Source organism: Bos indicus, chromosome 17 (genome assembly GCF_029378745.1).
Source record: "Bos indicus isolate NIAB-ARS_2022 breed Sahiwal x Tharparkar chromosome 17, NIAB-ARS_B.indTharparkar_mat_pri_1.0, whole genome shotgun sequence".
In the NCBI taxonomy this organism is placed as follows: domain Eukaryota; kingdom Metazoa; phylum Chordata; class Mammalia; order Artiodactyla; family Bovidae; genus Bos; species Bos indicus.
Window position 1 is genome coordinate 7,205,508 of NC_091776.1, and position 12,787 is coordinate 7,218,294.

General features: G+C 34.3%; 1 protein-coding gene across 8 annotated transcripts in view; it reads left to right on the plus strand.

Moving 5' to 3' along the window:
- Positions 1–12,787, plus strand: part of LRBA (LPS responsive beige-like anchor protein) — a 757,794-nt gene that overhangs the window by 422,662 nt on the left and 322,345 nt on the right. For 7 of the 8 annotated variants that reach the window (XM_070770117.1, XM_070770116.1, XM_070770115.1 and 4 more), the window contains exons 38-39: positions 2,554–2,678; positions 10,498–10,644. In XM_070770117.1, coding sequence (XP_070626218.1) covers positions 2,554–2,678; positions 10,498–10,644 — 272 coding nt within the window. The remainder of the gene's footprint in view (positions 1–2,553; positions 2,679–10,497; positions 10,645–12,787) is intronic. The other variant, XM_070770122.1, reaches the window with a different exon arrangement.

The window sequence follows — 12,787 nt, forward strand, 5'->3', positions numbered from 1 at the left end:
ATTTTTGATAGAATGGTTATGTTTGAAGACAGAAGTCCATAATTAGGGTAAATAAAACTTACCTTAAAATTTTTTCTACGATGTGCACAGCTTCTCCATTTCTAATACATCAGTGTTTCTGTTTCAGCCAAATGTCACCATTGTGACTATTATTTGTTACTGTTGAAGAGCTCAAAAATAAATATTATAGTTCTGTTTCCTCCTAGTTGTGGTTATTATTGTTACAGATATTTTCTTTGAGTTTCTTGAAAATTTGTGGATGATTTTATAATTCCTCTGCTTTTTCTACTGCTTAACAAAAATGATCACACACATGCTTTAATAGCCATCAGATTTGACTTCTCTCTCAAGTATTACGGAATCTATTGTTACCTAATTTAGTAACAATTTTGTAATAGCAGCTTAACACCTCTTATAATTTTAATTGTTATCAAGAAGAATGACATCGTTTAATTTGACTCAAAATTCAGAAGGATGGATGAATGACAAATTAATAATTTACCACCTTTGCATAATACTGAAGCACAGAATATTAGAGGGATTGATGGCAGAAAAGGTTAACAAATTTTAGCAGCTTTCATTAGCTTTACACCGTCATATGTTTGTGGTGCTGACTGAAATAGGCTTTGTAGGAGATCTCAGTCTAGGGAACTAATTACTTGTGCCGATTGCTGCTCTGATGAATAGACCCTCATTGTATCATTCCCCTGAAGACGAGGAGCAGCCTGTGATTCACGACTGCATCCTGGCTGATATTTGATAATAATTTTAACAGATAAATGTAGGTGGGCAGAATGATGAAGTACCTATCCAAGCTCCATGACTATCAAAGCCATACACATAGCCATCTGTGTGTACCGCCTTTCCCCCACTATCCTAAGGAGAATTTTATTAATTGAGTTCAAACAACTGTTTTCTGTGTTTTTATGTATTCTATAGGTATTTCTTATTTAACTTTAAATGCTATCATAATAATAGTTTTCATTTGAAGGGTAGACAGCAAAATAACAGAAGAACGAAAGAGGTTTTTAATTTTTTTCTCTTTGAGGACAACAGTTCTTACACATTTTTATATTTCACTTAGATTACTTTATATTTCCTCCTCTTTAGGCATGAACAAAATCGACAAAGGAAATCTTTGCTGTTTCCTTGTCTACCCAGCATTCTCATGAAGAGCATAGGATTCCTATTGTTTTTTTATGAATGCTTTCATTAATCTAAGCTAATTTTTAATTGGTGAAGTACTTACTTACAAATCTATTTTGAACTTTTAAAGGTAGCTTCTTTAACCATCAAAATATGGATAACTTTTACGTAGGTATTTTGGGACTGTCAGTTGGTCAAGGCTACTAATTTGTCAAAGGTGACAGGTACAATTTTATTAGCTCATGAAATACAAGTGAGGTTTTATTTTGCATTAGTCATTTTTTTTGCAGAAGCTTTTATTATGAATTTTAAAATTTCATTATTGAAACTTACAGGTTTTCATGTTGTATATCTCTAGTGTAAATATATCCTGCAGAGATTTTTTTTTAACTGTAACTGAAAAAACTTCATATTAGTGTTTTCCTTAGAAAACATTTTTCAGCATGCTAGATCATGATTAGTTAATAGAAAAGAAAGTTGACATTCATATATTGCCATGTAAAAAGATCTACATAATTGGGGAAAATAGAGTGGAACTTGAATTGAGTGAACCCTTTAAAAAATACATTTCTAAAAGTATGCTTTTGATACAGCAATTATTGCACATCATATACCATGTAGTTTTTAATTAAATATAAAAACAGACTACATAAAACAGAAATCCAATCTGATTTGCTTGAAAATAGATTGCTATTTCACTCTATAGGAATGGTTTATTTAAAAACAGTAAGTGGAAAAGAAATGCATTTTCTTGTGTTGTTCTAAGCCTCAGGGGCTAAATGTAATGAATATTTTAAGAGATTATTTTAATTAAATTCCTGCACATCTAAACAGAGTAATATTTTATTATCACATACATAACCATGTAACTGAGATATTCATTAAAGTTAACACTTTCTGGACCAAGAATTCATGGTATGATTTACTGACCTTGTGCAAAAAGGCACAAATTAGGAAGAAAAATGAAGGGGGACAGACTTTGATTAATATAGGTAATGCTATCCCATATTTATAATAGCCTTTTCCCTATTCTGGTTTATAAATGCAGCCACAGAGAAAGGTGCCCTGCTGAGGCTGAAATGAGGCTGAAATCAGAGCACATGCCACTGGAGTGTGGGGAAACTGATCACACTGTCAGCAATTCATTTCAAAATGATGTATTTAGTGCTCATTTCACCTTCCAAGAAAAAGGAAAAGGAGTTCCTTAGACTGGAAGGTGATATTGTTATTTTCAAGGACATACCTAAGTTAAAGATTGCAGAAAGGGGAGTGTGAGGTGGAGGGAGAATTAAGAGGAATGGGAGGGAAAAAAAGGCAGAGCAAACAAGGAGAGCTTTATGCAGAAATTCAGTGCTACCACGCTGTTTGATAATTGCTAACATATGTGGCTTCTCTGTTTCATTGTAGTCGTCCTCGTGAGTTCTGGCGCCTCGACTACTGGGAAGATGACTTGCGGCGCCGGCGACGATTTGTGCGTAACCCTCTAGGATCGACACATCCTGAAGCGACACTAAAAACAGCCGTGGAACATGGTCAGTGTGTAAACCACTCCTTGCCAGTAGCGAGCAGCAGGTACAGTACTTGGTAATGAAGAGCATAACTTCATTATTACAAGGTACTGTAAAATGCTCCAGTGCCACATTCCCCAGCTACTCACCCCGGAATCAGAAGTCAAATTCTTATAGTTAGTGTAGGGTCCTATTAAATTATGGTGTCAAGTGGATTTATTTATTATGTTACACATGCAAAACTTACTTAACATAGACCCTTTGTTTCAGAGTAGGAGGATAAAATATTTCTCCTTTTAAGTGACATACTCAGCTTTGAGTGAATTAATCCAGGACGTCTGTCTTAAATCCATGAATATCAGAAAGACAGCATTTACAAACCAAATAGGTTTCCAGGTCTTGTCGGATGTGTATGGTTTTCCCTCAATCATGGTATTTTAGCATGAGATTATGAAGTGGGAGAGATAGTAATAAACGTCCAAGTGCCTCGATACTTTCTGAGCCTTGATTTGTAGATGGTTGTGATAGATGGCTCCTGGAAAAAGAAGAGACATTATTTTCATATGTTCCTGTTCTGCATCATCTTGTTATCAGAACTTAACAATTTTTCCTTTTTTGATATAATGCATAGCACTGTGATTCAGTTGAGGTAGAAGCCTCACAAGCAAATTGGGAAAACTGAAAATGTCCTTTGGACTTGATAATATATCGTCTTTGATCATAGGGTTTCTACATAGGTTTTGTAATTTTTGAAAGCCAATTAAGTTTTGTTGGTTAAGGGGGGAAATGTACCCACTCATATTAAATTGTTTTTGATTTTATAAAATAAAAATTGGTTAGTTTTTAGTAAGATGAAAAATAGTTCTAATTTCCCTTCTTCGGGGTATTAGTTTAACATGCAGCAGCTTTTGGTTAAATGATAATATGTAATGTCCAAAATAAATGTTAAATTACATTCAAGAAGGATATTAAGAATTTAGATTAAAAGTCTGTGATCTTAGGTTTGGCCTCAGTCAGGCAGCTTAACCTCTTGCACTCAGCCTTAAAGAGCCATTTCTGGAAGAAAATGTCCACAATATGTCATCAGATACAACACCAAATGTGACATCAGTCCTTTAAAATAAATGATCATACAGAGAATAGTCAATAACAAAGTGATCTTAAAGCAATAATAGTCACAGGGCCCTACATCTTCAACTACAGGAGGTGGAGAAGGAGAAATAAGATGTAGAATTAATTAGGCCACTTTTGGTTTTAAGGTTCAAGTGCTTTTTATGTAGTGCTATGAATTTCAAGAGTTTTATATATATATTTTTTCTTCTTTCATTTTGTTTTTGGCCTTTTTTTTTGTTTTAGTTAATAACTCTTACACTGAGAAAAAATTAGCCTTTTGCAGTTTTATTCTTCTCTCAAAAAGATGTTGCCATGTGCACTTAAAATTTAATAAGTATCTTTCTTATTAATTTTCATTTAGCATTCAGTTGTGAGTTCTGAAGTCTATGAATGACAGTAAAAATATTTTTATGAAAAATGTTCCTTTTCTATCTGGAGGGGGGGGCCCTGTTTTCTAAAATTGCATATAGGCAAACTGTTAGTACTTTATCATGAAAGAAATAACACTAACTGAATTTAAAATCTGTTGTACAGAGCTTATTAAAGTCAATTGATCAAAAATAGTACTTTGAACCACTTTGGGGAGCCATAGGATATTTTATAATGAGTAAATTTTAACTTTGTGGTTGAATTTTAACTTTTCAAATAACATTATGTCAACTTTTTTAATGCTGAGTCATATGTTTTTTAAAAGATGTTTGTTAGCAATGCTTACTGTCATTTAAGACTTATAATCCTATTTAGAAGTAGATTTCACTCCAGTTAGTCTAAATAGTAATTGAAAGGTTAACATAATGTTATCTGTGTTTTATTATGCATTTTTAAATTAAGAGAGAAGTAAAGTTTAGCATTTTATGTAATTCCATTCTATTTGGTAATACTTTATACTAGTTTCATAATAATTGATACTTAAAGGACTGAAAGATTAAAAATATATATTTAAATCTGAAATATAGTTTTAAAAACTAACAGACTGTGTATTATGTAGTAGATGCTTCCAATTAAGAAGATGTTATATTTTATATAACTTTTTAAAAAAAAGGTAAAAGCTCTAGCTAATCAAATATTATTTATTATAAAATTTTAAATAATAATGATTAGTCAGTTTTGGAACTCAGCACGTAGATTGTAGTTTAGTATTGTTTGATGTCTGTGCAATTTATGCCACTGTATTAGGTAAGCAAAGAGCTTAATTTTTTGATGTTTTATTAATTGGAGTATCTTTTAGTTCACATTCAGTTTTAGTTTTGTATTAATTATAAAGCTCTTTGTTTTTTTAATCCTAACTTAATTACAGTAAGGAAGCTAATAAAAATAAATATTGATATATTAAGAATCACGTATGCAAAACAACATAGTTAATGTGATCAAAATGCAGTTGAAACCATAGAATTTATTGTGGATGAACACTGTGCTTCAATGTTGAAGTCAAAGAACTAAATAGATTTTCCTGAAGATAGTATGTCACTTTCATGCTCTTTTATGACTTCTCACTTTTATTTGTAATTTAACTAAGGAGATAGGACATTTTGGAAATGCACAATCTTAAAACATCACAAACTATAGTACTGTTATTAAAAGAAGATATCTAAATAGAAATACTGTTGGCGATTAGTTATGTATTTTAGTGGTAGGAGCCATCTTTTTTATAGATTGATTTGATTTGAAGGAAAGCCTCTGGTGTAAGGGTGGCAGAGTAAATACCTGAAGAGTGATGCTCTCTGTTCAGGCGATCAATACCAGCCCCATGACTCTACTTCTGGCTACCTTCTAGTTAAAAACAAATTTTTTAATTCTGACAATTTAATTGCCCTTCCCAAGTTCACATTAACTTGCTTGGGGAAAAGGGCTTTAGGTAATTTTTCACAGAGAGACCCTCCAAAGTGGTTATTTATAAAAGTCATTTTGTAATGGGAGATTTCTTTAACTTTGTAGAAACTGAGTCATATTTTAAAATTAAAATTAATACTTCCTCTTATGATGAAATATTCTTTATAAAAACTAGCAGCAGGAAGCAGAGGTGGGTATTTGATTTTTTGAGGGCATTTTCTCCAATTTTGTAGTTTTAAAATTTATCAGAAATCATTTGTAATGATTTGTAGCTTTCTCCTAATGCACAGAGTCCAGTCTGTCAGTTATTTATCATCAGAGCATTTTAGATCTGAAAAGAACTTAAAGCTAAAGTCTAGTCTGACTTTATTCTTTACAGATAAGGAAACTGAGGAAACAAAAGTCCAACATACTTCTTAGTAGATATAGAGCTAAATCCCAGGTTAACTGATGGCTCATCAGATTTTCTTATCACTCTGCTGTACTGTCTTTTAAAATTCATTGTTAAATATAATGGAAATTTTATATTCAAAGACATGTAAAAAATGTTTTAAATGGTGGAAAGCTTGGTTTTAATTCAAATACTAAAACAGTTTAGCACTAGAATCTGATTGCATTTAAGACATGTTTATTTTGTAGAGAATTTGCATACTAATAGAAGTACATGAGTATTTTACATAGTTTTACAAGTGTCTTGTAGTCACATTTACTGATACAAGCAACTCATCTGATTTTCTAGGGATGACAGACCATGTAAAGACTGTAAATCATGTCATTCTCTCATATCTTCAAATAATGCCAGATATTATTGCTTCTTTTTTTAGGATAAACATACATTAGATTCTCTGTCTAAAGCTTTTGAGAAACCCATGTTGGACTTGGCTTTTTCTGCTAATTACACTTTGTCGTTTAACTAACTTTTCTAGAATAAATTTTATTGACTTTGGAAATTGCATAAACTATAAAGGGGAATTAGTTTAGGACAGTAGTTGAATATAAGATATTCTTCATGTGTCCTGTTCAGAATCAACAGTTATGGTATCCACTGCACATCACACTAAGTGGATACTCATATATATTTTATGTATAATTAAGGTCACTTTGTTATACCAGTCATTATCTTTCTTTTTTATTTAACAAAGTGGCTAATTCTTAATGTATAAATCTTTTATCGTAATATGGACTATTGATAATTCAAGTTCACTAGAACAGTCACTGGACTTTTAAAAAGAGATTATATATCATGGGTAGAACAGTATTCTATATTCTTTTCCTGTTTTAATTTTACATGGCTTGTCTGTGTTACCTAGATAAATCAACTCATGCCCAGAGGTACCTCTGAAGAACTTGAACTTTACATTTTGAGGACCAGCTTTTCTCTGAGCCTGCTCATTGCTTGTAGCCCCAGTGAATCACATGTTTCAAATAAAACATTTTTTACAGATTTCTGCAGTTTTATGTAGCAGTTGCAACTTAGTTATCAAGTTAGGATAAATATTAAATCAGAATAAGATATGAGATTAGTGAAGGCAGTTTGTTGATAGTGAAATGAAAAATTTAAACAGTTGTCATGTTTTTTAGTAATTTTATTAACTAGAAAAGATGTGAATCAAGCTTTAAAATTGAACCAAAAGTATATTTTGACTTCATCCAATTAAACTTTTATACAAGTGTAGGATACACTCACAGAAGATATTAAAATAATTGATTCTTGTTTTAATGGTTGATTGAGTATAAGACAAATGAAAGTTAAAAACATACTTTTCCCAGCACATATAAACATGATAATTATCTTTTATTTTATGCTTGGGACAGTTTTGTTCTAATTTTGAGGGGGGAAAAAAGTTCTTTAGTAGAAAGCTATTAGACCACTGAGAATTGAACACCCGCGCATGTGGTGTGTATTAGAGTACTGTTGGTAATTTTACTGCTGCTAACTTAAAATCCTCAAGGGGGAGTTAATTACAGGAAAACCATTCTAAATATCAGTAAGCTGCATATTTTCCGTGACAAGAGCTTTTTCAGTTGAGGTTGAACAATCCCAGAATCTGAGCTTGTAAAAATAAGTAAATAAATAAATTAAAGTGGTGTTTGTATGTGTACAGTAGAACTATAGTGTTTTAAATTTTTTCTATAAAATTTTGTTTAATTCAGAAGTTATTGTGTCTTATTTGTTGTCAGCATGATGAGAAACATATTTAAAATTTTAAAATTTCAGTTGGAAGGGATAAAAGGTTATAGTTAGTAGTCATTTAAATGAATGTAATTTATTTACTGAGCTATTTTAAACCATTGCATATGGCCACTGATGAGTCTTACAGTCATTTCATTTTTTGCAAATGTTTTCAGATTAAATTTTTTTTTTCCTTCTTTCAAATAAGGTTGGTATACTTCAGAACATGTATGGCAGTAATCAGAGAAAGTAATGAGTGAGCTGTTGAATTTCGTTGTTTCGGATTTGTTGGGCCTATGTTCATCAGATTTAGGTTTGGAAATGAATATGTCTTTATTCTGTACTTATTTCTTATGATTGTGACTTAATCTTTTAAAATGCATTATGGGAAACATTAGATTTAGTGAATCAACCAGTAAATTATGTATACATTCATATTTGCACATTGATTATTTTCATTTTCTCTGGCATAGTGGTTAGAAGCCCAGATTCTGGTGCCACAGGGACTAGATTTGATTCCTGACTCTACTTCTCATTAACTGTGTTGCCTTGAGGAAGTTATAAAACCTCTCTGAGTGTGTTTGCTCACGTGAAAAGGAGAATTTAGCAGAAGGCATATGAGAAGTAAATGAGTTAAATGTTTAAAGTGCTTTTGAATACTCTTCGGCATATGATAAGTGTACTTAATTTTAGCATTATTATTATTATTTCTGTTTTGAAGGAATTATGCATCCAGGAAGTGAGAATGTAGCATACTGAGTTTGTGCTAAAATTCTTGACTGGCTACTGTTAATTTATTATAATTTACTTCATTAACAAAATACAGATGATGATGATTTTTCTTGTGTTTCTCTGTGACTATTTTTAGTAAAATTGTTAGTAAGGTGAAAAAGATCATGTTAGCAATGTTTGTGATTTCAAGGTATGGAAATATAAATGCCGCAAATATAAACAATGATGTAAAAACTTATATTCCTATTTTCCAAAAAAATAGTGGTTTTTTTGGTATGTTTCTTTATCGTATTTAAGAAAATAGAGCCATTTTAATATATACTTCTAAGTTCTTTTCAATTATTGAGACCTTCATATATTTTTAACCATACTATGCTATATGTGGGTGTGAGAGAAAATAAGATTTTATTTATCCATAGGGGATAATCAATACTAAACAGAGAAAGCTTCTTCCCATGACTTTCTTATTTAATAGAAAGCTCCTGTGTTCATTTAAATAATGTCATAAATATTATATGTAAATATTATACATGGTGAACTCACAATAAATATGATAAAAATAAACTTTTACCCTTTAACATTATCCATAACCATACCTATTAAACTCAAAGAAGCCTTTGTCTCATTAACCAGTTAGGACACATGCAGTTTAACTATTTAGAATAAATTCTATAGATAAACATTTCTTCAGACTGAGTGCTTTATCCTGTATCTGGGTTTGGAGCCTCGTGTCTCGGCAGGTATTGCAGTGGAGCAAAAAGCCCCTCCATCTGATTGCTGTCAGTAGCTGCTGCCTGGTGGAGCAGGTGCTTTTACCTCTCAGGTCTCCTGGGTGGAAACCGGGAATGTCAGTCACATAGTGAGGATTCTGAACTTTCCCTTATGTGACACTATGAGCTTTAAAATATCCCAGTCCGGAAGTTAGTATCTGTTTTTGTGTGTTTCTTAAGGAGAAGGCTGCTCAAAGTGAGGGGAGTCATCTTGGAGGGTTACAGGGTTTTGAGCTTCTGCGCGGACTCTTTCCAGCTGCCCTCCCACTCGTCTCCCTGGGTCCGCCGCTGGCTATGGGTGCTCTGCAGAGCTCTCTCGGTGCTGTTCCCTTTCCTCCCTCCCTTCCTTCCTTAGGCTGCCTCGGCACTGTGATTCTGGCGGTTCTGGCGCGGCTGCTCTGCACAGGCTGCTCCAGTTTGGGCGGTGTGAGGCTCCTTGCCCAGATGCCTCTCATCGCGGGCTTTCTGTTATGTTTGCCCCTGGGGCGTCTTAGCCCTTTAGTTTAAACACATGGAGGAGGTAGTGTTTGAGCCTCCACTTCGTTTCCACACTGCCTTGCTCTTGGATATTTGTGTAAGGGCTGCAGCAGGGGTGTGGCAGGGGTGAAATGTATGGAAGGTCGGTGTGAAGGAAAAAGGGCGGATGGAGGGAGAGGAAGAGCCTGCAGTTTCTGGGAGCTGCTATGGCTTTATTAGCATCAGCCATGGCCTCAGAAGCTGGCCTGGATCCTCACTGGCTGCGAATAGCTCTCGGCCCTAAACCCTTCTTATTTCTGGATTCTCCTTCACAGCCACTCCCCCACCATTGCAGAATGTTTGTGGGTATAATATTTTTCACAGGAATAAATCAGTCCTCCTTTTTTTTCAGTGTTAAGCTGGTATTGTTTCCAAAACTAGGTTCTGATTTTTTTCTACTAACAAAAAAAAAGTGCTGTTATTGAACCCTCTTCTGCCTTAAATATAAGTAAACAAATGGTTCAGTGAGCAGTGCCAGGGTCAGATTTAATGGGATTAGGGTGCTTGTTCAAGGTAACGTTAGACTAGGTTTGGGGAATCACGGTTGTCAGAAGGAACGTGTGGGCCATGCCCATCATTTTCCCCACCCTGGATGATGCTGGGTAAAAGGAGTGACCATCTTGGCCACCTCTCCTTACCTCAGTTCCCTGCCCCTCTGCCAGGACTCTTCCCAGAGTTGATGGACAGCTTTGTTTCCTTTTCATTTCAGCTGCAGATGAAGATATTCTTGCTAAAGGAAAACAGTCCATCAAGAGTCAGGCTTTAGGAAATCAGAACTCGGAAAACGAGACCCTCCTGGAAGGCGACGATGATACTCTATCATCCATGGATGAGAAAGATTTAGAGAATCTCACCGGTAAATTCAGTGGTTGTGCACATACTTCAGCTAGCTCTGGTCCAAGAAGCATTTAATTACTTACTTTTCCAGCTGTGACTGCTAGGACTACCAGCTTTGCACCCACAGTTACATTAAATGAAGACTGTTTTTGTTCTTCTAAACATTTTCCCCCTCATCTTCAATACTGTATCCCCGTCACTCTATTCTGTTCATTCTCTTTACCCTACTCATCTTTTTCTTTGATGAATAATCTTTACTGAGAAAGAATAAAAGTGTAAAGCAGCAACAACAAAATTGCATCACCCATCTAATGGGAGTTAACCTAATCTCTACAGAATGAGAGCTATAAGTAAAATTATGGCAGTTGCTTTGTAAATAAAGCTTGGAGGCAGATGAGCTATTTGCTTTGATATACAGATCTTAAGAAACCTGCTGCATATACATTTAACTCTCTCAAAAAAAAATCCATTTCAAGAATGCTATGGCTTTTCACAGGATTCACATATTTTACCTGATGTAGGAATTTTTGATTTGCGCTCTGCAGATTTTCAGTTTTACTTCCCTTAAGGGAAAAATTCTCTTGTTTAGCTTGAAATTTTAGTCATTCATTAAATGGCTTTTTTTTTTTTTAGTGCCCGAGACTATGTCCCTCAAGGAGGAAAATCTGAAAGATTCTAGAACTTCTATGGATGAAAGTTATATACCCTTCTATTTTGATAACTTTACATTAAAAGGAATGAAAAAAATCTTTCATTTAGTGACATATCTGCAACCATGCAATGAATGATAATGAAAAGCAAAAATATGATGGTATCTTCCCTGATGGCCGTAAATCTCTTTGTAAAGTGAAATAAAATTAATTGGAGCATACTGTTAAGGGGTTTGGGGTGGGGGTAGAAAGGAAGGTGTGCACTGCTATTCTCTAGTCTCTTCCTTTGCATCCATTTACCCATTTCCTCCTCCTTTATTTTGCCTCTATTCTTGCTACTAGTAATGCATTCATACAGTAATAGAGGTGAAAGGGGAGTTTAATTATATAATCTTGACAATGGCAATAGGATTAAGAAGTAATCCACACTAATAAAGTGGTGTGGGTTAGAAATGAAGTGGAAATTGTCAGGGGTCTTCTGTAGGACCTAGGCTGCCCCAGCTCCTGCAGCTGTCTGCTTACCCTGTAATTGAATGTCTGAGAATGATTGAAAAAATGTTATTTCTTCTCAGGATTACATGCTAATGTACGGAGGGCAAAGGAGACAGCAAAAGAACACATAGCTGCTTATTTCATCCATTTATGGGGATGAGCTTTGGGAAATCATGGCTGTTCTGCAGTTATCTGCTGCCCATCTGCAAACACAATGTATTTGTACATTGGGAATAGAGGGCAAAACCTGCTCTGATCTCCGCAGAGCATCCCTCCTATTGTCCTGCTGGCACACATTAAGATTGATGTGAGATTAAGGACCAACACCCTTCCAACAATCGATGGAAATGCCAATTCATCTGAATTTTGAAACACTTATTCACCCATTGATTACCTGAATAGGTGTACCTTGTTTGTAGGCACTATATTAATTCAAGACTATAAATGCCAGTCGTGTCTTGCTTTTTTCTTCATCTATAGGATTTTTCCAATGAGGAATTTACATGGAATTTCAAAACCTTGCTACATCTATCGCTACATAAGTATATAGATGCATAATCGTTATTTTTAGTCCTTATTTTAGGTTTGGCTCTAATATACTTTATGCTCTTCTATCTGTACTGAATCCATTGTTTTCAGTAGCAGGCTGATTTGTCTCTTTGATAAGCCCTGTGGAGATTTGATTATTCCAATAAAAATTCATTCACTTGGAAACCCACCCTCCAGCTGTTTACTCCCAGAGTCCCCGAACTACACTAATATTAGATTTGGACGCATTGAACAATATTTAACAATGGAAGGGCAGGCTTAGAAAAGAAGTATTTTCCCCAGTTTTTTATGGGGTAAAGTTGTTATGGAAGAGGTTTTGTGTCAACCTGGCACACAATCTTTATCAGATAATATGGTTTAACATTTCTCACTTCACTGATAAGCTGGTGATCTTTTTATAATCATGCCTCAGCCAAACACTAAGCTAACCTCTGGCCTTGGGAACCTATGGAGTCTTCCTTGCTCCTGGTT